Source organism: Geotrypetes seraphini, chromosome 2 (assembly GCF_902459505.1).
Source record: "Geotrypetes seraphini chromosome 2, aGeoSer1.1, whole genome shotgun sequence".
Taxonomy (NCBI): Eukaryota; Metazoa; Chordata; class Amphibia; order Gymnophiona; family Dermophiidae; genus Geotrypetes; species Geotrypetes seraphini.
In genome coordinates, this window is record NC_047085.1 from 378,196,192 (window position 1) to 378,221,331 (window position 25,140).

General features: G+C 43.6%; 1 protein-coding gene and 1 pseudogene across 1 annotated transcript in view; both read left to right on the forward strand.

The window, feature by feature from the left end:
• The window catches only part of LOC117353985 (dynein heavy chain 5, axonemal-like), a 629,516-nt gene that overhangs the window by 71,346 nt on the left and 533,030 nt on the right, over positions 1-25,140 (forward strand). Inside the window, exons 8-13 of the mRNA XM_033930650.1 lie at positions 240-341; positions 4,016-4,202; positions 7,899-8,064; positions 8,188-8,281; positions 16,498-16,596; positions 20,613-20,794. Coding sequence (XP_033786541.1) covers positions 240-341; positions 4,016-4,202; positions 7,899-8,064; positions 8,188-8,281; positions 16,498-16,596; positions 20,613-20,794 — 830 coding nt within the window. The remainder of the gene's footprint in view (positions 1-239; positions 342-4,015; positions 4,203-7,898; positions 8,065-8,187; positions 8,282-16,497; positions 16,597-20,612; positions 20,795-25,140) is intronic.
• LOC117356093 lies at positions 13,664-13,789 on the forward strand (annotated as a pseudogene).

A 25,140-nucleotide genomic window follows, 5' to 3' on the forward strand; every position in this document is an offset into this window, starting at 1 on the left:
ATTTTTCGTGGGGTTAGAAAGGGAGTCAAGAGCATCATGAGTACACAGAACATAAAGATCAAATTCTGAGCAGTATGCTGCAATCTGAAAGATCACATGTGAAGTTATAATTGGCACCGGGCATCTGCTAGTTTATTTTATTTTATTTTTTTTAAGATTTAATTAGCTTCAATGAATATTGTAGTTTATTGCTAGCTTCAAATAAAACTGTGATAATATGTGTGTGTTTATTTTTTAAGGAAGTTAATTTTGGAATGTTTGAATGCAGTAATGGAAGTGTCCTTCAGGGCCTGGAAATGTTACTGGCTCAGGTGATGGTACCTGCACTTAGATCCCAAGAGGTAATTCTTGTCATTCTCATTACTGACAGACCAGAAGGAAACTCATTTTCTGGCAATGGACTGAAAATTAATTGATAAGCTTTCAGACAGCTTATTTTAAGAAATTAAAGAGTAATTTTCAAAAGCATTTCTGCAAGCAAAATTTCACTCATGGAAATAAACCAAAGATGCCAAGTTACCCAGTTGCAGGCTGTGGGTTGTAGGACAGTCCTGGATTTCTGACCACCCCATCCTTGTGCATTTTGGGACTTGCAGCATTGATTTCATTGAGCAAGATCAGACACTACTTTGGGATATAAATTCAAAACTAGGACTAGCCCCCCAAAAACCTCCAGTCTGGAACTGGATATTTCGCATCTCTGATTAAACCTTTATAAATCTGCACCTGATATGGGGATAAATGTAAGAGCATACAGCCTGTTTGCTTATAAGTTTACCCATAGTGAAAAGAGCTTTTCTAAAGAACAGTATTGGGAAGGGGGTTGCATTTATATGTTTACATTTGAAAATTTAATAAAATAAGAATATGAGTTGACCTCCTGGGCTAGACTGAATGTCCTGTTTTGAATAGTGGTTAATCCAGGGCTCGTATACCAGGCAGAATCCCCAAAAGTAACAAGATTTCATGTTACTTACCTCATAGTTAAGCTTACCAGATGTCTGGATATACCCGGACATGTCCTCTTTTTAGAGGACATGTCCGGGCGTCCAGATGGCTTTTCAAAACCTGCCACTTTGGGTTTTGAAAAGCTTCTAGCTCAGGACCGAGTTGGGAGGGCATGTGCGCATGCGTAGAAGCAACACAAGCATGTGACATCATCGCGTCATACCTGCGCATGCCCAGATGCCCTCCCTATGTGTCTCCGAGCAGGAGAACAAGTTGAGAGGAGCAGAGCTGGGGGGTGAGGCTGGAGCAGAATGGGGCGAGGCTGGGTTTGAATGGAGTGGGGCCAGTTGGAACTGGGTGGGTCTGGAGATGGGGCCATGGGTCTGGACATTACAATAGTAAAATCTTTTAACCCTAGTCATAGTAGTAGGAGTAGTAGTAGTAATGGATTAACCATTGACTTTCCCCAGGTACAGGTCTCCCTTAATAATGTTTATGAACTTTTCCTGTCCAGACCTTGTGTTTTCCATCTCCACGCACAGGCAGGTTCCTGGAGGCCTGCAGAACTTGCCTGTCCCTCACTAGTGAAAATGTAATAGTGAAACGGTGTCGTCCCCCCCCCCCCCCCACGGCAAGACTGTAGATGGAAGACCTGCTCAGTTTAGAGGAGACAGCAGTTGTGGGTAGAGGTGGCATTATATTACATTACATTAGTGACTTCTATTCCGCCTGTACCTTGCAGTTCTAAGCGGATTACAGTATAAGATAGCTGGACATTTCCAGGAAGTTACAAATAACAGTATAAGATAGCTGGACATTTCCAGGAAGTTACAAATAACAGTATAAGGTAGCTGGACATTTCCAGGAAGTTACAATTTACAATGTGAGATAGCTGGACATTGCCAAGAAGTTGCCATTTAGGGGATGATTACATAGTAGATGCAGGGGACACTTATAAAATGGATGCAAGGGAATTACAGATTAAGGGTGTTGAATAGAAGGGAAGGGGGACGTTTAGGATCACTAGAAGGGAAGAAGAGGTTTAGGGTTGGTTTCTTGATAGGGTCAGAGGGGGGATACAAGCATGAGTTGGACATTTCATATTAGTTCTTCATAGGGAAAGGAAAGGACCCTATCCAATGCTAACCAGTCCTATGCATTTTGAAGGGTAGCTACTTTGTGCAGTATTAGATGTTTTGGCACCACATATGCTACGACCATGGCAATACGTATGTATCACCAAAATATTTTGTGGTTCAAAAAAGCAAACAACCCCTACCCCCGCCCCCTCCCACACACACAACTATTCAACTGCAGGCATATCTTACTACAAGAGGGTAGGAAAAGCCTCAGACCATGAGCATTACAACTCTCAAAAATGTAGAGTAGCCTTCCCTCTTTAATCATAGGCATAAAAACTTCACAGGCATAAAAACCTCGTTCCCAAATACTGTATCATTCAAAGAAAAAATTTTTCCAGATTGTTTTAACAATTCACAACAGTTGTTGGCCTTTGATCATGAATCCAATCAGACTCTTATTCAGCCAACATTGAATATCACAGCAGTATGAATCAAATATTTCCACGTATTCAAAAGTTGTCTGGACCACTATGTATTAAAGTGATTTATGTTGTATTCCAAAAGGACACCTCAGCCCCACCACTCCACCGCATGTAATGTTTTCTATATAGCGGGAAGCATGTTGTGGTGCTTCATCATTGGCTGTCACTTTTTGGTTATTCACTACTAGTTTTCTTATTTTTTGTATATAGAAATTCTCTTTTTAGGTTTTATCTCAATAATTTAAGAAATAAATATTCCCTTAACACTCAACCTTCCAAGTGTCATAGTGTATGATTTAAAAGTAAATTGTACTTATCTCAGCCAACACCAGGGGAGTCTGACCCCCTGGTGGTGGTCAGACTCCCCTGGTGTTGGCTGAGATAAGTACAATTTACTTTTAAATCGTACACTATGACACTTGGAAGGTTGAGTGTTAAGGGAATATTTATTTCTTAAATTATTGAGATAAAACCTAAAAAGAGAATTTCTATATACAAAAAATAAGAAAACTAGTAGTGAATAACCAAAAAGTGACAGCCAATGATGAAGCACCACAACATGCTTCCCGCTATATAGAAAACATTACATGCGGTGGAGTGGTGGGGCTGAGGTGTCCTTTTGGAATACAACATAAATCACTTTAATACATAGTGGTCCAGACAACTTTTGAATACTTATTGATAGCATTTCTTCGGCTGGACAGAATATCTATCTTACCTATATTGCCAATTCTAACGTTAGCTTCAAATATTTCCACAGCACACTTATCTTAATGTTGCTGGACTTCTCAAGCACTGCTTGCACGTTAACATCTTAAGCCACCGCTATCAATCATCTATCGTGGCCAGCTTTTTGCGGCACAGTGAGCTACTGTGTCAGAGATTCTTATTCAGTAGCCTTATTAATTCAAATTCGGTGGAAGCGGTTTTTATGCCTATGATTAAAGTGGGGAGGCTACTCTACATTTTTTTTTTAGAGTTACAATGCTCTTGGTCTGAGGCTTCTCCTACCCCCTTTTAGTAAGTTATGTCTGCAGTTGCTTTCTAGTGTATCAAACATGCCCTCACTATCATATTAAGTAATGTTTGCTGGTGCATATTACATTTTTGCCACCCACATGCTAAACTGCCTTTTTGTGTGTGAATTTTACGAGAGGGTGCTGAAAAGTTCTCAGCCCAACCGAGAAGAGAATGACTTGGATATGGTTCAGTGATCTGAAACAATATCAAAACAGAGAATTTGGTTTCTGAAAATTGGCACTTGATGAAATAAGATAACACTCTTTTCAGCACAGTGGCAAAATAATACCCAGAGTTTAGGAAATTGTTTGGTTGGGCTGAGAACTTTTCAACACCCCATTGTAGTGCAATATCCCCTTTCTGATATAGATGATTACTTTTGCTCATTTGTCAAAAAATATGAGTGTTTTAAATTCAAAAAAAAAAAATGCTTTGATATAATAAAATAATTTCTGTCTGTTTTATATCTGCCATTTCTAATAGCACTGGGGAGCAGTGCAAGAAGGTCTGAACAGTATTCAAATACAAGAATTTCTTGACTCACTGGATAAGTTTGTTGGTACTTTATCATCAGCAAGACAGAATCTGGAAGGGAAAATTGAGCTTCAGAAAATGGATGTTGCTAGTTATCTTGATAACTTGCATAATCCTTCTGACTACATAACAGCAGGTTGGTAAATTACTGCTCATTCAACTAATCATTTCCCCCATAGATGCAAACTGAGAGAGAATCTTATTAAACTGGCATGTAAAAATGCTTTTTTAAAATCTGCAGACAGCATTTTAGGATGTTCAAGATTACTATTGTTAAGCAGCCATGCGATTTTAGTATCAATATAACCAACTCAAAGTCGGAAAAGAAACACACCTACAAAAAAACAGAAGATGCCACACAATATTAAATATTATTAATATATATATAATATTAAATATTGAACTAAGGCCAGTACTGGGCAGACTTGCACGGTCTGTGTCTGTATATGGCCATTTGGTGGAGGATGGGCTGGGGAGGGCTTCAATGGCTGGGAGGGTGTAGATGGGCTGGAGTAAGTCTTAACAGAGATTTCGGCAGTTGGAACCCAAGCACAGTACCGGATAAACTTTGGATTCTTGCCCAGAAATAGCTAAGAAGAAAAAATTTAAAAATTTAAATTGAATCAGGTTGGGCAGACTGGATGGACCATCCGGGTCTTTATCTGCCGACATCTACTATGTTACTATGTAAGTTGGGATAGAAAGTTGAGGCAAATTATGCCAAGGGTGGAGGATATGGATAATCATTTTACTGATAACATAGCATCTTTGCATGTGGGTTTGGGAATTGTCCCATCAAATTAGGCAGATGAAGTAGTACAGGAGATGGATGGGATTGATGTTAAGTTAAGGACAGCAAGTTGGTCTTCCTTTCAAGTACCTTCTTTAACAAGTCTATCAAGATCTTTTGAGAAGATGCACATCACATATTGTGAGTTACGTCACACAGTGTTTTTCAAGTGCCAGGCATGGTCTGTTAGCGTTAGCCTTGAATATTATACTTAATACAAAAGGGTGCTGAAAAGTTCTCAGCCCAACCAACTTCCTAAATTCTGAGCATTATTTTGCCACTGTAGCTGAAAAGAGTGCTATCTTATTTTGTTAAGTGCCAATTTGCAGAAATGAAATTCTATATTTTGACATTGTTTCAGATCATTGGTTGAACCATATCCATGTCATTATCTTCTTGGTTGGAATGAAAACTTTTAAGCACACCCTTAAATTTGACTAGGAACATAAAGCATTGCCAGAGTAGAAAGATATGGAGCTCCACCTCAAGCAAAGCTCTATGTGCAAGTATCAAGGTTTTTACATTTATTCTATATTTCATAGGTAACTAATGGAAATTTAAATATGACGGAGTCACGTGTTTTCTATAATGTACTCTCACTAATGGACAAATGGCTGCATTTTGTAAAGTTTGCAGATGTTTCAGTTTACTTAGTAATAATAATCCTGCATATACCAGGCTCCTATAATCCAATTTAGATAGCAAAAAAAAACCACATGTAAAAGGGTATGTAAAAATTCCTCACCTACAAAACTCCTAATTGCCCTAAGTTGCCTAAAAATCCAGTCCCCTTTGTGACTATCTCTGATATGATATTTGTTCTTCATAATTGAATTGATAATCGATTACAACCCTCAAATATCTGATTCATTTTAAAAGATATCTTAAGGCACATTGGGGTTATTCCTCTCCTCTCCCTTGTCTTCCTTCTCCTTCCTTCCCTCTCTCTCCCCCCAATTGGGTACAGAAGCAGCAGCATTTCTCTTCCCCCTTCCCCCTTCCCTGTGCAGCAGCAGCATTTCCCACCCACCTTCCCTCCCCCGCAGCAGCATTTCCCCCCCTTCCCTGTGCAACAGCAGCATTTCTCTTCCCCCTCCCTCCCCTTCCCTTCACTTCCCTGGACGCGATGATCGAGTGTTGGCTCCCTTGCCGCAGTCGTTTTTCCATTCAAAGCCGCAGGAGGTGGCTCCTCGCACGATCCGCGCCTGCGTCAGAAGCCTTCTCTCTGATGTCATGATGTCAGAGAAGCTTCCGACACAGGCTCGGATTGTGCACGGAACTGCTGCTTCCATCGCCCATGGCTTTGAATGGAAAAATGAGCATGACAAGGGAGCCGACACTCGATCACCACCTCTAGACCGCGGACCGCAAAATAGCAGCTGGGGGGACTGCAAATGGTCCGTGGGCTGCGAGTTTGAGACCGCTGCTATAAATGGATGTAATTTTATAATACACCTTTGCAAGAAGTCCAAAAAGTGGCAATTTTAAGCATATTTTATAAAGGCAACATAGGCACTCATGTGATTTTATATTACCAATGCTACTAGCATGCGATGCTCATGAACAAATTTATACCTGTGTACAGTACATTGCAACTCTTCCTCTACTAATCCACTCAACTATGACACTGGGAACACCTTTAAACAGATTGCAGAAATGCAGAAGCACTCTTTCCATGCATGAATTCTGTCATACAGTTTAAAAAAAGACCTTTTCTACATATAAAACAGGTTCTATATGCAGAAAAAGCTTTGTAAAATTATTCCCATTGAAGTTGCAACTGCATAAATGCTTTTTGTAAAAAAAAAAATTGGGGCTTATGTATATATATATAAGCCCCAATTTTTATATATATGCCCCAATTTTTTTTTTACAAAAAGCATTTATGCAGTTGCAGCTTCAATGGGAATACTTTTACAATGATCTGCCTTCTCTGGTGTGTGGAAGGACAATACAGCTCTGTCATTTAATGCTTGGTGGGCTGGGGTTTGCCTTATTCATAAATATGAAGATGTGGCTGCTGATAAGAGGAGGTTGATTCGCCAGTTTGAGAAGGTTTGGGCTATTTTGGATGCTTACTGTTTGAAAACTGTGTAGGCTTTGTTGTTCCTATTGGACTTCTTCATTGACTTTTATTGAGGGAGGTGGGAAGGGATGTTTTCTGTACTGCATTATTTAAAACGAATAAAGATATTTAAACAGGAATTATATGAAAGCGAGTTATCCATCTGTTAATGGGGTTGAATATAAAATTTGTTTATCATTTCTATTCCAATCAATTTTTGTTTGGAATTCCCTTCCTTTAGAAATAAGAAAAATAGTTATCTAACTTTCGAAAGATGGTAAAATGTGTTCTTTTTGAGGAATATCTTTGGGGTCCTTTTACTAAGGCGTGCTAGCTGTTTTAGCGCATGCTAAACGCTAATGCGTTCATTGTATTCTATGGATGCGTTAGCATTTAGTGCACGCTAATATTTAGCGTGCGCTAAAACGGCTAACGCACCTTAGTAAAAGGACCCATTTGTAAGAGATCTTGACTGAAGATTATGATTGCATAATGAATTATGATAGTTAACTTTTATAATGTTCTTGGTTGTTCCAGCTTCTTGAATTTGTAATCTGCATTGAACTGTGTAAGCGTTATGTGGACTTTAAGAACTAAATTATACTGTATTGTGTTGTAATGCCAGTTACGATACAGCCTGGCATTGACATCTGGGTTTAACACTGGTGGCGTTCAGCAAAAGGGCTGCCTGCCTCCGGCTGAATATCGGGTCCACAGTTTATTTGAGTGAAGGATCCATGCTGAGGCTTCTGAATCTGAAGCTAAATACTACAGTTCGCCATGTGAGCGTCCCTGAACAGAGGGAACCAGGATAACTTCTTCTCTTTTGATTTTAAATTGTTGCTTTATAGGCATAATTAAAAAGAATGTGTTGTACTTCCTTTTCTTTGACTTGTTTAGGTTTGAGTTGCATCTGTCCTCAAAAGCTCATTCCTCAGCTTGCAGAGTGCCTACTAGCCTCTTTCTCATTTTTGCAGGCAGCAACAGTGAAGTCATTGAGAAGCTCGAGAGAGTGTTAATGACTTGGATTAAACAGATTGAACAAGTTCTAGCGGAAAGTGAACAGATGCGAAAAGAAGCGGATGACATTGGCCCTTCTGCAGAGTTAGAGCACTGGAAGTCCAGGATGTCATTGTTTAACAGGTTGATGCACATACCAGATGAAATAAATATTGATTTTTTTTTTTAATGTCAGTTATCATTTATCCAGCTTTAAATGACAGGAATGCTGAGGGAATTCTCAAATTTTATACCCTCTTTTTAAAGTCTTTTAGATGAGATCAAGAGCGCCAAAGTCAAGAAAGTACTGAGCATTCTGCAAGCAGCAAAATCCAGAATATTAAAGCATTGGAAAGAGCTGGTAACAAAATATATTTTGCAGATATATGTTTTAAACTAATTTATGCTGGGTTTTACTAAACGGTGTTAGAGGTTTATAGCGCAGGTCAGCGAGGTCAGTGCTCCAACGCTCATAGGAATTCTATAAGTTTCAGTGCATTTACCTCACCAGCTTATGCTAAAAACTCTAGTGCCGTTTAATGAAAGAAGCCCGTAGAGAGTAAATGGGAAACATACAGTTATCCTGCCACTGTATCAGGTGATGGTGCGCCCGCATCTGGAGTAGAGAGTTGCGTGGGGACAGAAATCCCACCTGTCCCCACCCGTCCCCGCCAAAGTCTCACCTGTCCCCCACCTGTCCCTGTGAGGAATCCCACCCGTCCCCGTGAGGAATCCCTCAGTACCCACCCGTCCCCGCGAGGAATCTCCTCCGTACCCGCCCGTCCCCGTGAGGAATCCCCTCCGTCCCCACCCGTCCCTATAAACTTCAGAAATAGTTATTTCATTTAATTATGCTACTGAATTAAAGGCTCTGGTAGAAACCCATTTACAAATAAGCAAAAAGACTTTATTAATTTGGAAATATTAATTGGGAAGAATACATACTTTGTAAACGGGTTTCTACCAGAGCCTCTTTTGTTTATAAATTTTTATCAACACAACTAATATACTACTTTATCCTGAAGCAAAAAAAAAAAAAGAAATAGAATTCTTTTCTTACCTTTGTTGCCTGGTTTCTGCTTTCCTCATGTTCTCATTCAGTTCCTTCCATCCACTGTCTCTCTTCCTTCTGCGTCTTCCATTTGCTTTGTTACTGTGCCTCTCCCTTTCTCCCCCCTTCCAAATTGGTCTGGCACCCATCTTCTTCCCTCCTCTCCCCCCATAGTCTGGCATCTCTGTCTTCTTCCCTGCCAGCGTCTTCTCCCCACTCTCTCTTCCCCATTTCCTTTCAGCATCCTTCTCCCTCCCCATCTTCCCCATGTCCTATCAGCGTCCTTCTCCCCCCTCTGTCTTTCCCATGGCCTTTCAGCGTCCTTCTCCACCCCCCCCATCTTCCCCATGTCCTTTCAGCGTCCTTCTCCAGCCCTTTGTCTTCCCCATGTGCTTTCAGTGTCCTTCTCCTTCCCCCCGTCTTCCCCATGTCCTGTCAGCATCCTTCTCCCCCTTCTGTCTTCCACAAATGCTTTCAGTGTCCTTCCGCCCCCCCCCCGTCTTCCCCATGGCCTTTCAGCGTCCTTCTCCACCCCTTTGTCTTCCCCAGTGCTTTCAGCGTCCTTCTCCCCCCTCCTTCTCTCCCGCCCTGGGTGTAGCACAGCCGGCCAGGTCCCCTTACTTTTGTGGCGCTTCCCCGACCGACAGACCGACAACAGCCCCGGTCTGACAAACCTCCCTGCCCTTAACCGTGAATCTAAATTTCCTTCTTACAGCTGCTGTAAGAAGGTAATTTAGATTCGCAGTTAAGGGCAGGGAGGTTTGTCGGACCAGGGCTGTTGTCGGTCGGTCGGGGAAGCGCCACAAAAGTAAGGGGACCTGGCCGGCTGTGCTGCACCCGGGGCGGGGTGGACCGCCCCCCTCCCTTGGTAGCCACTCGAGCCGCGAGGCTACTTCTCCTTACCTACCCTGCCTGCAGCACAGAGCCGAATGGAAGTCTTCACGACGTCAGCACTGACATCGGGAAGACTTCCGTTCGGCTCTGTGCTGCAAGCAGAGCAGGTAGGGAGAAAAGCCGCGCGACTTAGTACATCCAGCCCCGCAGGAACCCTGCTACCCTCGGAGGCGTCCCCACGGGATCCCCGCGACCCTAGGGGGCGTCCCCACGGGCTCCTCGTGACCCGAAGGGGGAACCCGCGGGATTCCCGTCGTCCCCGTTCCCGTGCAGCTCTCTAATCTGGAGTACTATGTCCAATACTGGTCGCCATACCTTAAGAAGGATATGGCAATACTCGAGAGGGTCCAGAGAAGAGCAACAAGGGTGATAAAGGGCATGGAAAACCTTTCATATACTGAAAGGCTAGAGAAGCTGGGGCTCTTTTCCCTAGAAAAGCAGAGACTTATAGGGGACATGATAGAAACTTACAAGATCATGAAAGGTATAGAGAAGGCAGAGAGGAACAGATTCTTCAGAATGGCGGGGGCAATAAAAACAAGAGGGCACTCAAAAAACTTGAAAGGAGACAGATTCAGAACAAATGCTAGGAAGTTCTTCTTCACTCAGAGGGTGGTGGACACCTGGAATGCGTTTCCAGAAGAGGTGGTAGAGCAGAGTACGATTTTGGGATTCAAAATGGGATTGGACGATTTCCTGAAGGAAAAGGGGATTGAAGGGTATAATTAGAGGGTTACTATACAGGATATTATGCGATCAGGGAATAAAATGTTTTAGGTAAAAGATCACTACAGGTCATGAACCTGGGGGGAGGGCTGCCGCGGGAGCGGACTGCTGGGCATGATGGACCCATGGTCTGACTCGGCAGAGGCAATGCTTATGTTCTTATGTTCATACATATGTTTTTTGTGATTTGTACCTTTTTTTCTTAATTTTCTTCCTAAATTTCTGTTGTATGCAAAATACAATTTGTTACACCCTCCTTTACAAAGCTGTGCTAGCATTTTTAGCGCCAGCTGCTTAAGTAACAGTTCTATGAGCGTCCGAGCTATTACCGCAGCGGCCAGTGCTAAAAATGCTAGTTCGGCTTTGTAAAGGAGGGGGTTAATTTGTTTTGTATTTTAATAGCATCCAAATATTGAAACATGTTTTTTATTTTTACATTTACAAAAAGCAAAATGTCCATTTCAGAATGTAAATTGGGTTATATTCCCACAGTAAACCTGTACTTCAAGTACAGGATCATTCCTAACTTCAATAAAAACACTACACTAAAAACATGCCCTCAAACAGATCTTATGTAAATTCTGTTACTTCCATTCCAGATTCAGTATGCTAGGTGTTCAATCACTTCCCGCAATCCGGGAGTTACAAAATCCAAACACTTTTCTGAGCATGTGCTCCTCCTACAGTTTCAATTTCTGCAAGCAATCCATGCAGGTCTTTTATTTATTTATTTAATTTCTTCCATTTGTGTGTCTGAATTGCTCTACTGCTTTTTCATTTAAAATTGTCTTTTTTTGTGGCTTCAGTGCCTTGAGACCCCTTTCTGGTGGTCCTCTGTCGGAGAAAAAGATACTGTCCCACGAGTCCGGACTGCTGCTTCATGGAGAGACTTTGGTGGATCTGTGAAGCCAGCCTGCCATATGGCAGCATTCTTTGACTTGGGGTCCATTCCCCTAGGAGTTCGCTTGCCTGCTGACCTTGTCAGGGGTTTAAGCACAGACTGTATGCATCCTGAATGAAAATTCCCTGGATTTCAGGGCGCAGGCTGCATATCCCGCTCCAGGTCACGTGGAGAGGATCCATGAAGGTGGAGGTTACAATTGGTGTCCGGCCAACTGGCAGTCTGAAGACCTTCAAGCTATTCAAAGGCAGAAAATCCTTTTCTCCATTCAGCTGCTGTGTGAAAATGCTGACAGGTAAGGCACTTCAGTGACTGTGTAAATCTCCATTATTTCCTATGGGAACTTTGGAGGTGGTTTGTAATATATGTTTAAACTAATTTTTCACATTTTCTGAGGGTAGGGTTCAGGTCCCCCACCTCCCCAGACCCCAAATCGCTATTTTTTATTTTTAGATTTTGCTTATTTTTGCCATTTTTGGTGCAAATTCGCTGACTGTTGCCATCTTGGATTTTAATCAATCTTTTTTTTCAAAGTTTTATTTCTACCTCAAAACCCCTCAATTTTATTAAAAATCATTTGGGATGGGCTTCCCAGCCCCTAGTCTATCGAATGTGTGCCTTGATTGTGATGGATTGGCGCCGGATCTGCAACTGTATACCATGTGCCACAGCGCGTTGAGGGAGGAGCAGGAGCTTTGGGCTTTGTATCTTTCAGGTCCTACAGGGCTGGGGAACCAGCCTGGGTCCATGATTTCAGGGAAATATCTAGCCCAGAGGCCGTTGTGGAGTTTGGTGCCAAATGCCCACGTTCCGAGTCTGGGGACTCTTTTGGCAGGGTACAAGCACCTCAGCAGGGCCCTGCAGTGCACACGGTGTGAAGTGTCACCAAACTTTTGTCGGCTTCTTTGGAAAGTGTATTCTTTGGACCCAGCTTGTTGGACGCAGCTGGCGGGTGCGTCAGTTTCTTCTAAACCAGTTGTGCCAGTGGCGGAGGTCCTTTTTCAGGAGCCTTCTGATCCAGCTATGGCTGAACTCGATTGCATTGCGCCATATGGATATTATGCAGCTTTTGTCTCCTGACACTGCTTTTATTTTGGATCTAGCTGATAACCTTGCTGTGACTGCTCAACATAGTCGCCCTGAGAGTTTGGATTTGGATGAGGACCCCTCCATCAGCAGGCCTTTGCAGCATGGCTTTGTCCATCATTTTTTTGCTGGGGTTCTGCTAGAGCAAAAAAGAAAACACTCTTTTTTTCCATCCCATCCACAGCTACTTGGTCTGGTTACAGGACAATAGGATGCCCAGGCTGCTCTTTCCAGCTCTCTCAAGCAATATCTAAACTTTCTCTGCTGGCTCCTGCTTTCAGCAGTTTTGAGCACCCTAAGATGGATTTCATCGTGCTTGGACCTCCCTAGTGTTGGAGTAGTGTTTAAGGACTCCTAGGATCGCACAGTGGTGGTTACAAAAACAAAAAACCTTTTTGAAGTGGCTTCTTCAGGTTTCTAGGTGGCAGCAGCCTCCTTTGTGGCGTGTGCCTGTCATGTGAAATTGCACAGGGTGCCATCTGCGGAAGTGGAGGTCTGTCCCCAGCTAGTGCTGGATGGTCTGATCTCATTTGAGTTATTAACACTTATGCGGTGTCTGCGTGCTGGCCTCTTTGGTTCTGTCCTTGGGCTGGGGACTCTGCCTCTAAGATCACTTTAAGCAGACTTCCTTTCAAGGGTCAGCTTCTTTTTGGGACAAGTCTGGATGACCTCAGGGTTGGAGTTGCTGATCACTGCCCTAAGTCTCTACCTGTGCACAAGTCTCGCCAGACTTTGGAAGGAGACCATAGCACTTTTCATCCCTCCTGCAGATTTCATCAGGGATCCTTAGGCTCTTCCTCCCAGAGATATTCCCAGGGATATCACCCCAATTATCTAATAACTTGTTACTGAGGTCGGCCAGTTGGACTTGGAAGCAATGTAGGAAGTGATTTGGGTTGAGGAGCACTTATTCACCCTTCCTGCCCTTGAGAGGTAATTGCAGATTTACCTCAATATGGAGGATATGGGCTTCCTAGAATGGGAATAAAAGGGGCTAAAAACCTTGGGACAAGTGTGTGTTTCTGGGTCGCTAGTTATGAAACCATTTGAGGAATTGTGTACACAATATAAATTAACTCATCATTATCGCTTCTTGGCCTTATGGCTAAGATCAAGTGTAGTATCTGTTTTTATCAGTTTAATAACTTGACTCATGTGCAATATAATAGGTTTCATTATTTTGCAGTTACAGCACTATGTTGCCACTCTTACATAATAACAACATCATAATTAATGGAAAAATAAGGCTTTCAATAATTTTTGGCACTGTATAGAAGGTAATAAGGGATTGATTGTACAATACTATGCTAGTTATATGAAGACATAATGGAGGGCTACACAATAAGTGGATTTCTAGAAGGCATCAAAGGATGTGTGGATTTGTCTGAATGTATAGTGCTTAGAGAACTTCAGTATAAAATGTTAACATACATTTACATGCATCCTGCCTGGGTAAATAAGATTTGGACTGGCTGTTCTCTTAACTGTATGAAATGCAGTTACAGTGGGGATACAGTGAGGATACAGTGGGGACGTTTCATTGTTGGTGGGATTGCCCTCCTTCCTATTTCTGCCTTCTGGGAACAAATCTGGTAATATCTAGAGCAGATAGTTGGACATTCTATACAGAAAAGTGTTAAATTATGCCTTATGGACTTAGGGCTAGATTCACAAAGCTGACCGATCATGTCCCGACTGGTTTGCGACCCCGACCCGATTCGATTCACTAATCTTCTGGACGATCCTGTCAACAAATGAGGGGAACTGCATGCATAAGTAGGAAGGCAGCGATTCACTAAACCAACACCGATTGGGCTGGCCGATCCAAACAGAAGCGAACACCGATTGGGCTGGCCGATCCAAACAGAAGAGACTGCTGAGGACCAGTCGCTTACGTCCTTGATGACTGTCTTGCTCTCTGCCGCCCTGAAATCCCAGCCCTGCAGCCCTGAAATCCCAGTATCCAAAATAAACCCCCCCATCAAAAGCCCCCTGCTCTCTGCCTCTCTGCTGCCTCTGACCTCTGCCGCCATGCTTTCTGATGTCTGCTGCCCTGTCTCTCTGCTACTATCCATGCACAGTGTCAGGACCAGAGATCTAAAATGCACTCGATCTAGCACTGATGCGATCTACTTGAGCTTTTCAACAAGTGTGTACTACAGATTTCAAGAGCATGTCTGCAGCTTTTTGGCAGGGTCTGGGTGAGAGTTTGCCTGATGGATTTACTTTTGACTTTTACTCGCAAGCCCGTGGTTTTAATCCACGGGTTTAAAGCGGGGCTGCACTGCGACGTGTTCTGGAACAGAACAGAACATGCCGTAGTGCAGCCCCGCTTTAAACCCGCGGGTTAAAACCACGGGCTCGCAAGTAACCCTTCCCTGTAGAAACTGCAGAGGAACCGGGAGAGGCGGTCATGGGCGGTACTTCCGCGCTGGAGCTGGGGAAGGAGAGAAGGAAGATGACGGCGGGGCTCGGTCCCTGGAGCTGGCGAGAGGGAAGTCAGGAGAGCAAGCACATGCGCAGACCATCTGCAAAGAAGATGGTCTGCACATGCTTCTGGATTGCTCTACAGCGATCCGTGCTGTGGGGCGTGCCTCCGATCGCCCCCATTTGCATGAGGAGGGTTGGTGAATCGGTCGCCCGGGAAGACTCGGCCACGGATCGGATCGCTAAGGTAAGTATAGTGAATCTAGTCCTAAGATGATGTCTTAGATAATAAGACAAATAAGCAATGTTTATTCATTCGAAAAACCTGTCTGATAGCAAAAAAAGTGTATGTTATTACAGTGGTTACAAAAAGACACCCCAGCATTGGCTTTGTGGCGTGATCAAATGTACCATCTCTTTCATAGAGAAAGGTGCAAAGAAAGCAACCCAATTCATCCAAATATGGTCCCCATTCTTAGACTCCTTGACCCTGCGAATGCACAGTATTATGTTAAAAATGCCCTATCTTGATCTCCTCCTCCTCTGATTGCAGCTCTAATGAAACACAGGGTCCACTTCTTTGAGTATCTCTGACAAATTGGCTGTCTCCCTTGTGTAGGGTGGGTGGTATGGTAGGGGAGATTGGGTTGGGGGTGTTAATTTCTTTGGCTCAATATTGTACTGTAAACATAAGGATTTTGTTTATGTGATGAAACTTAATAAATATATTTCTATTAAAAAAACAGCTGCTACAGGGGGCTTCCTTACGCCAGCATGTTTTCCTCTTCTCTCTGTGCCCAACTAATGTTTCTTTCTTCTTCCCAGGCTGTCAAATTCATTTTTGTTCCCAAGGATATGCTGGCACGACAGTGATTCTGATATGCTGCCTGTAGCCTCCTCTGTGTTTTCCCTTTGCCATGGTCCACCCAGGCAGAAATGTGAGATTGTGATAGAGGGGGCAGACCATAGTAGAGGGAAAGAATGGCGGGGGCAACAGGCAGTATATCAGAATTGCTGCTGCACTGGTGAACCCCTGGGAATAAAAATGGATTTGACAGGAAGACCGAAGGTGAAGGCAACGTCATATGAGCGCAGAGAGAAGGGGGAAGACATGCCAACCCATGGGAGCCGTCCGGAGCTGTGGGGTCCAGGGCAGCTGCTCTGTTTACCTTCCCAGCATGCTAGCTCTGTATGTAGATACTCTGTCCCTAGTGGGCTCACAATCTAAGTTTATGTAATTTTCCTTGTGCAGCTACTGAAAAAAGTATGACCTGAATCTAAATAATTACACACACACACAAACTATATACTAAATGCTCTAAAAATTGTAATTAGCATTTACTATATTTTAAGCTGTTTATTGATGTGGTTGTCACATTTTGTGCAATCAGCCCTTTTCCTGTTCAGGCAAATAAGATGTCATTTCCTTCTTTTTTGTGAAATTCCTTTGCACTGGTTGATTTTATATGATGCGTTTTCTCTCTCTTTTTAGGATGGAAGTGTAACCAATGCTGCTAATGAAGCTAAAGACAATGTGAAATATTTGTATACACTGGATAAGTTTTTTGGTCCTTTGGGGAAAGCCTCACCTGTAAGTGTTCTTTTTTTCTTAATCAAAACTTCTTAGAATACGATAAGTTGTGCTGGGTTGACCAAAAACTGGGTGCATGAAGAGACATAAGAATTTTCTTTCTGCCCCCCCCCCCCCCATCCGCCAATCTATTTATTTCACTCTGTCTCCAAGTCAGTGCTGCTATTTAAAAACATAAGAATAGCTATACTAGGTCAGACCAATGGTCCATCTAGCCTAATATTTTCCCATTTCCATAAGTGGCCAATCAATATCACAAGTACCTGGCAGAAACTCAGTGGCTTCCCCCATGTCTGTCTCAATAGGAGACTATGGATATTTCCAGCTGTCTCTTTTCTAAGATGAAGAGCCCTAACCTCTTTAGCCTTGCCTCATAAGTGAGGAGTTTCATTCTCTTTATCATTTTGATTGCTTTTCTTTGAACTTTTTCTAATTCCACTGTATCTTTTTTGAGATATGGTGACCAGAATTGAACACAGTGCTCAAGGTGAAGTCATAGCATAGAGCAATACAGAGACATTATAGGGCTCTTCAGCTTGGAAAAGAGACGGCTGAGGAGAGATATGATTGAAGTCTACAAAATCCTGAGTAGAGTAGAATGGGTACAAGTGGATTGATTTTTCACTCTGTAAAATATTACAGAGACTAGGGGACACTCGATGAAGTTACAGGGAAATACTTTTAAAACCAACAGGAGGAAAAAATTTTTCCACTCAGAGAAAAATTAAGCTCTGGAACGCATTACCAGAGGTTGTGGTAAGAGCGGATAGTGTAGCTGGTTTTAAGAAACATTTGGACAATTTCCTGGAGGAAAAGTCCATAGTCTGTCATTGAGAAAGACATGGGGGAAGCCACTGCTTGCTCTGGATCGGTAGCATGGAATATTGTTACTCCTTGGGTTTTGGCCAGGTACTAGGGACCTGGATTATCCACCGTGAGAACAGGCTACTGGGCTTGATGGACCATTGGTCTGACCCAGTAAGGCTATTCATATGTTCATATGTTCATCCTTTTTCTAATAAATCTTCTAGTGCGACAACACTCCATTCCTGAACGTGTGGGTAGTCAATCCCTCCTTGCGAGAATTCTTGTAGGGAGCTTCATTAGCATTCTTTTGCTCCACTTCCCATCCTTCTGGGCTGTCTTCCAATTCCTTACTTACTTTTCTACAAGCGAGATGGTAGGAACCTGTCTTTTCTGCCTATGTTTATTTTTAAATTTTTTTGATTTTTTGGACTGCTCTGAGGCAGCTCTGGCTGAAGGAGAGCGCAGACTCTGAGGTCAAGGGTCTTCTTCCAAGGGGCAAACTGCTTTGCAGTGCACCCATTTGGACAGCCTGGACTGCCAGTTCAGGGGCTAAGGGACCATTTCCTTAGGAGCAATGCTCACCCCAGGTTCATATGCAGTGGGCTTGAGTGCAGACTGAGTGGCTCCATGGTGGTTTATCCAAGATTGGGGCTGACTGCTTTCCCCCTTCTGTTTGCATACACGTGATATGGTGGGGGGTTGAGGTATCAAGCCAGTTCATTAGACTTGAGAAGCAGTCAGAAGACACAAGCAGTCCAGATTCCAGGCATGTTGAGGAACAGGTACTCCCTGTAAGCTGTTTGCAGCTTCCACACTTGCAGCTCCCAGCATACAGCATGGCACAATGAGTAATAGGCTGAAAACCTGGAAAACAGCATTAGGGGGGAGGGGGCTTTAAAATCTATTTTGTGTGTGTGGGGGTGAGAGAGTTAGAGCTAAGTTCCCCCACCTCTAAAATCCTAAAATAACTAATTTTTATTTCTCAGTGTAACTCCCCCAGGCCGTTTTTGGCGCTAAAATCACTGCAGTGGTGGCCATCTTAGATTTCCTGATTTGAAAATAAAAGCCTCTATCTGCTTCAAACCACCTCAATTATACTTAAAAACAGGTATGATGGACTCCTCAGGCCAAGATACCTTGGATTCTTCCCAAGTTTGTGGTGGATGGCCGTCTGAGGATCATCCATGTTCCATGTACCGTGCAGGGGAGTGGGAGACTCTGGTTTCTTGGGAGGCGGGGTGTTAGTGCACAGTTGGTCTGAGGGCCCTGCAAAAAGCACACATTTAAGCCAGGGAGCAGTGTAAGTGCATCCCCAGTGAAATTCAGCTGTAAAACCCCAGAAAGGAGCTCATGAGCGTCCATAGTAGTCTTCAGTAAATTCTTAAATTTCGGGAAATCCAAAGGTGCTCTTAATGGTCCTGCCAATTTGTTCCACAGTGACACCACTGCTATTGAGATTGCAGATACCCTTGTATTTTCATAATGTACATGTGAAAACTCATGTAACGATAATCGCATCACCCCTCTGACCTTAAAGATCTGAGAGGCTGATAGAGTGTCACTATTTGTCAAGTACCAAGGATTTTGTAGTGGATAACTTTAAATACCAACACAAGGATTTTAAAGACAATTTGAAATTTGACAGGCAACCAATAAAGTTTCTTCAACCATGGTATAATGTGTTCAGGAAGTGTCCCCGTATCTCTCCCCTTTCTATTTCCTCTCAAGTTTCAAGTCAAGTTTTTATCGAAATTTGATGTGCATACATTGTCAAATATTTCAAAGTGTATTACAAATTTAAAAATGGGGGAAAAACAATATAGTACATTAATACAAAATAATATATACGTAAAAAATTCAATACTTCTACATTGGTATGAACTGAGGAATTGGAGGACAGCCCAGAAGGATGGGAGGTGGAGCATAAGAATGCTAATAAAATTCCCTCCAAAAATTCTTGCAAGAAGGGATTGACTACCCACACATTCAGGAATAGAGCATCTACCTACTAGAAAGATTATCGAGGTAAAAACCTAATCTTTCCCTAGCATCCTGGTTGCTTTTTATGGTCTGCTATCACACACTGGGCCACTAATTAGCAATTGCGCGTGCAATTGACGTGCTCCTATTACTATTACTACTACTTAGCACTTATATAGAACTGAAAGGCGTTTGTAGTGCTGTACCTTTTGACCTTTTGTCTCTGCTTGGAAGAGCTTACATATAGGGTTGGGGAGGCAGAACCCAAGGTGAGAGGAGTTAGGAATCGAATGCACTCTCAAAGAGGTGAGCTTTTAACTGGGCCTTGAACACTGCCAGAGCCTGCTGTAGGGCAGCTTGTTCCAAGCATACAGTGCAGCAAGGCACTGTATGCTTGGAACAAGCATACAGAGTCTGGAGTTGGCAGTTCCTTGCTAGATATCTGAACTGAGAAGCCACTCACCTATGTTGGGTGGGAAGGCACTCGCGCATGCGTGGTGCGTTTGGTTGCAAACTTTCTTTAGTTCTTAAAGTGGCAATGCACTTTGGACCGTCCGTGCTGAGGCTCTGTGGATGACGTCACCCACATGTGAGAATATCTGCCTGCTGTCCCTGGATAGCACTTGTTATGGTAAGTAACTGTGCTTTTATTGCCACAGGAGAAAGACAGGTGTTTAAGATGGGGAAGGGAAATGATACACATTCATTCTGTATTGCTTCCTCTATCACATAAGCAGCAGGTGCAAATGAGATCCACACATTTATTTATTCATTCAACTTTCTATACTGTTCTCCCAGGGGAGCTCAGAATGGTTTTCATTAATTTATTTAGTTACTCAAGAATTTTTCCCTATCTGTCCTGGTGGGCTCACAATCTATCTAATGTACCTGGGGCAATGGAGGGCTTAAGTGAGTTGTCCAGGGTCACAAGGAACAGCGTGGGTTTGAACCCACAACCTCACGGTACTGAGGCTGAAGCTTTAACCACTGCGCCACACTCTCCCCATGCTTTGCGTTAGCTAGTTTTCAAAAAGAAACAATGTAGGCAGTGTCTGTTTGAAAATTAATTTAATGTATTTGCTTTAATAGTACCGACGTGTTTTACAGTTGTGCCCACTGTTTCAAAATTGCTCCCTGAAAGAGTTACTCGTAATTCATTAATTTCTTTCAGTCGTAATTATGTTCTTGCATATTGGCCTTCTCAAAAGAAACCCTTTATTGCTCCTCAGGCCGCAGTGGTGGAACACTTACCAAGTTTAATGAACGGCATCCGGATGATTTACAGCACCTCCCAGTACTACAACACTTCGGAGCATATGACGTCGCTTTTCCTGAAAGTCACTAACCAGATGATCAGCACATGCAAGGTTTATCTTAATCAAGGAGTTGTGAAAATCTGGGAACATGATAGGTATTTGAATGTCTTTTCTTACATAATGTTCATTTAGAGGGTAATTTTATAAGGGGTGTCTGTGTTACAGTATGTCAATTTTATAAAGACAAGTAGGTACTTTTCTTACTATTATAAGTGGCAGAAATCACACAATGTTGCAAACACAGACATATAGACAAGTTTTGGAGTAGGTGTAAAGGTTTGCACTTAAATCTTAAAGTACATGCTTAGATTGGCTTTTTAGAAACTTCATATTTGTAGGCTTCATTGACTTGGCTTTTTTTTTCAGTTCAAATTTATTTATTATAACTTTAACAATACAAAAGGAAATCAAATACATAACAATATACAATATATACTTCCAACACAGTGATCAGTCTACACAATTCTGTGTCCCTATGCATGAGATATCAAAATTAGAGAATGACATGGGGAAAAAATCTGTCCCCGTCACTGCACCGACCCGGCCCACCATCCTCTGCACCGCCGCGTCACCGCCGTTCCCTTCACCGCCCCGTCACCATCACCGCCATTCCTTTCACTGCCCTGTCACCTCCACTACCATCCCATTCACCGCCCCGTCACCGTCCCCGTCTAGTACCCATCTTCTTCCCTCCGCTACCCCATAGTCTGGCATCTGTCTTCTTCCCTTCCAGCGTCTTCTCCCTCCTTTACCATCTGTTCCTTTCTACCACCCTTCTTTCATATCTTCTATCAGTCCCCCCACCATCACTAGCAGTCTCTCTTCTCCCTTACCATGAGCAAATAGAACTTCTGAAAATTGTATTGCTGAGGCATTATTTCTAGTACGCCTTTTTTTCCAGATGGATAATGACATCAATTTTATAATTCTTACTGTCTGCTCTGATTTCATTCACAATTTGGTTTGCGTTTTGTACCTGAGGATTCCATGAGGCATTTAACCTTTTCCTGTCTCTTCTGTGATTTCAAGTTGATTCCTTCAATAATGGAGTCTCAAGGCAGTAGCAGTTTTCTATTTTGGGCTCTTTTGACATTGTTTAAGGGATTTCTTGTACATTTGGTGCTGGTCTTCTTTGATGAGGTCACTTCAGAATCTATTTCCAAGGAAGAAAAACTTTTTCCCTTTCACCCCCTCCTTCCTTGTGTGAGCCGGAACACGCGGTCCCTGCAAGCAAGTAATTTTATATCATTTTCATTCTATTCATTCATAGAAATTAAAGTCTAGATAATGCCAGTCACATAACAAAACATGATTTTACAAAAATAATTCCCTGCACAGTCAAGCCTGCAAGGATTACTAGATGTCTTTCAGCAGCTCCCCTCCCTCCCTCCCCCTTACCTTTGTGGCCAAGTCAAAATGATCTACCAACAATAAAATTTTAAAAACACAAAGCACGCTGTACGCAAAGAAAATGTTAATTATCATTTATATTCCGCGGGTTTTCAAAGAGGTCAAGGCAGATGACTTTATGCAATGTCACCTCAGTAACAACTATACAAAAATAGACAAATATTCCCTTTTTACTAAACTGTGATAGCGGTTTTTAGCGCAGGGAGCTGCGCTGAATGCCCCACGCTGCTCTCGACGCTCATAGGCTCCCTGCGCTAAAAACCGCTATTGCGTTTTAGTAAAAGGGGGCCATAGTGCAAAATATAGAGAGCAGATATAAATTCTCAAAACGGACACATTTTGATCACTAAGTTGAAAATAAAATTATTTTTCCTACCTTTTTGTCCGGTGATTTCATGAGTCTCTGGTCCTTCTTCTGGTCCTTCTTCTTTCTTCTCCTGCCCCCCCTCTTTCTTTCTCTCTCCCCCTGGCTCCCCTCTTTATTTCTGCCTTTCTTTCTCTCTCCCCCTGGCCTCCCTCTTTATTTCTCTCTCCCCCTGGCCCTCCTCTTTCTTTCTGCCTTTCTTTCTCTCCCCCTTGACCCCCTCTTTATTTCTGCCTTTCTTTCTCTCTCCCTCTGGCCCCCCTCTTTATTTCTGCCTTTCTTTCTCTCTTCCCCTGGCCTCCCTCTTTATTTCTCTCTCCCCCTGGCCCTCCTCTTTATTTCTGCCTTTCTTTCTCTCCCTCTTGACCCCCTCTTTATTTCTGCCTTTCTTTCTCTCTCCCCTTGGTCCCCCTCTTTCTTTCTGCCTATCTTTCTCTCTCCCCCTGACCCCTCTTTATTTCTGCCTTTCTTTCTCTCTCCCCCCTGGCCCCCCCTCTTTATTTTTTCCTTTCTTTCTCTCTCCCCCTAGCCCCCACAAAGCCATCGTGCCAATTTCTCCACTTCCACGATTCTTTCCCTACCCTCACCCCCAAGCCAGCAGCCGATTTCTCCCTGCTCCTTCCCTGATGTTCTGATGTCCTGAACTTTATCGGGCAGCAGCAGCATTCACAATTCACTGCTGTTGCCCACTTCAGGCCTTCCTCTCTGTTGGGTCCTGTCTTCATGAAAACAGGAAGTAGGCAGGACCCGGCAGAGAACAAGGCCTGAAGCCGGCAACAGCAGCGAATTGTAAACGCTGCTGCTGCCCGAAGAAGGTAATGGAGCATCGAGGCAGACCGCTTCTCCCCCCTCCCAGCCGAACCCCCGCTGACCCTCCTATCTCCCCCCCGTGAACCTTTCCGACCCTCCCAGTGAGAGCAGCAAACCTCCTTCGCGGCTTTCTCCTCCCTCTGCCGCATTACTGATGACGTCATCAGTGATGCGGCAGATGGAGGAGAAAGCCGACGCTACTGGAGGGAGGTTTGCTGCTTTCGCTGGGAAGGTCGGAAAGGTTCACTTGGGGGGAGCGGGGGGGTCAGCGGGGGTTCGGCTGGGAGGGGGGAGAAGCGGTCTGCCTCGGTGCTCCAAGGCCTGGCGCCATTACCTTTTTCGCCCCTCCCGCGCCCCCCCCCCTTGGTATGCTACTGCTGTCCAGCACTCCTTAGTTTGCCGGTTTTCTTTTTTGGCGACCGGCACGCTTTCAAAGAGCCGCGCGTGCAGGGCTGCAGGGACCGCACGATCCTTTATGCCTCACTGCGGTGACAAGACCATTCACCGCTCCACGGGGCGGTGATGGCCTTGTCCCCGTCCCCGCAGAGGCTGCTAATTTTCATTCCCCGTTTTTGGCGGGTTACCCGTGGCTAAACGCAGTAGCCGCGGGTAAACCGCCACCGTGTCATTCTCTAATCAAAATGTTAAGAGGAGCATACAAAAGAAAAGAAAAAGAGAAGGATATGGAGTAGAAGCAAATAAACGGCTTATTTTTAAAATCTGCATGTGGACATGTTTTCTCTGCTCAAACCCCAGTCCTATACATGTCTACCCTCAAAATATATGCCATCATGTCTTTGTGTGTACTTTTATATATTATAACACAACATTATGGGCATATGTGGCCACATACATGTGTAAATGACTTTAAGGAATTACCCCTTTTTGCCTAATGAACCTGTTTTTAAACGACAGTCCAACTCAATATTAAAATAAAATTGGAAAGGTGTACAGTCAAACCTTGGTTTGCGAGTAACGCGGTTTGCGAGTGTTTTGCAAGACGAGCACAACATTTGCTAAATTTGTGACTCGCAAACCGAGCGTTGACTCGCTAAACGAGCTCCCAGCTATGGTGGCCCAGGGGTGGGTACCTACCTGTGGCTGGGGCAGCTCCTTCAGCGGGGTGGCTTCCTTCCCTCAGGGTCCCTGTGCGGCTGCCCTCCCACTTCGGGTGATGCCTCAACCATCCGCCAGTGCTTCCCAGCTCCTGATCCAAGCTGGCCGCCATCCTATACAAGCATGCGCACAAGATCTTAGCTCCCGAGCCAAGCTGTCCACCACCCCAACAACGCGCACACCATGTGCAAGCATGTACAACGTTGATGAGTGCAGGATATTGTGCATGCTTGCACGTGGTGCACACATTGTCGGGCGGAAGACAACTTGGCTCGGGAGCTGAGAGGTCGCGTGCATGGTTTAACACAATTCTATAAGCTGTGCTTAAAGTTAGATGCAGTTTATAGAATATGCATAATGACCAACTCCATTACTAAAATGTAGGTGTGAACATTTACGCCAACTAAAACTGTTGTAAGTGCGTGATTTTGAGCCAATCAGGGCCTTAGGCCCCTCCCACTGCATCCCAAGATGCATCAGGAGGGAGAAGACCTGTCATTCTGAGCATGCAGCCCTTTCTTTGCTCTCCGCCAAATTTGATCCATTCATTCAATAAAGTTTACTCTGTATTCTAATACACTCCCTTGTTTTGAGCAAACTTGATTATTGCAATTCTGTTCTCATTGGACTTCCGAAATATCAATTACATCATCTATAATTAGTCCAGAACACTGATATGAGATTACTCTATCATTGCTCTAAATTCGATCATATTTCACCGCTCCTAAAATCAGAACACAT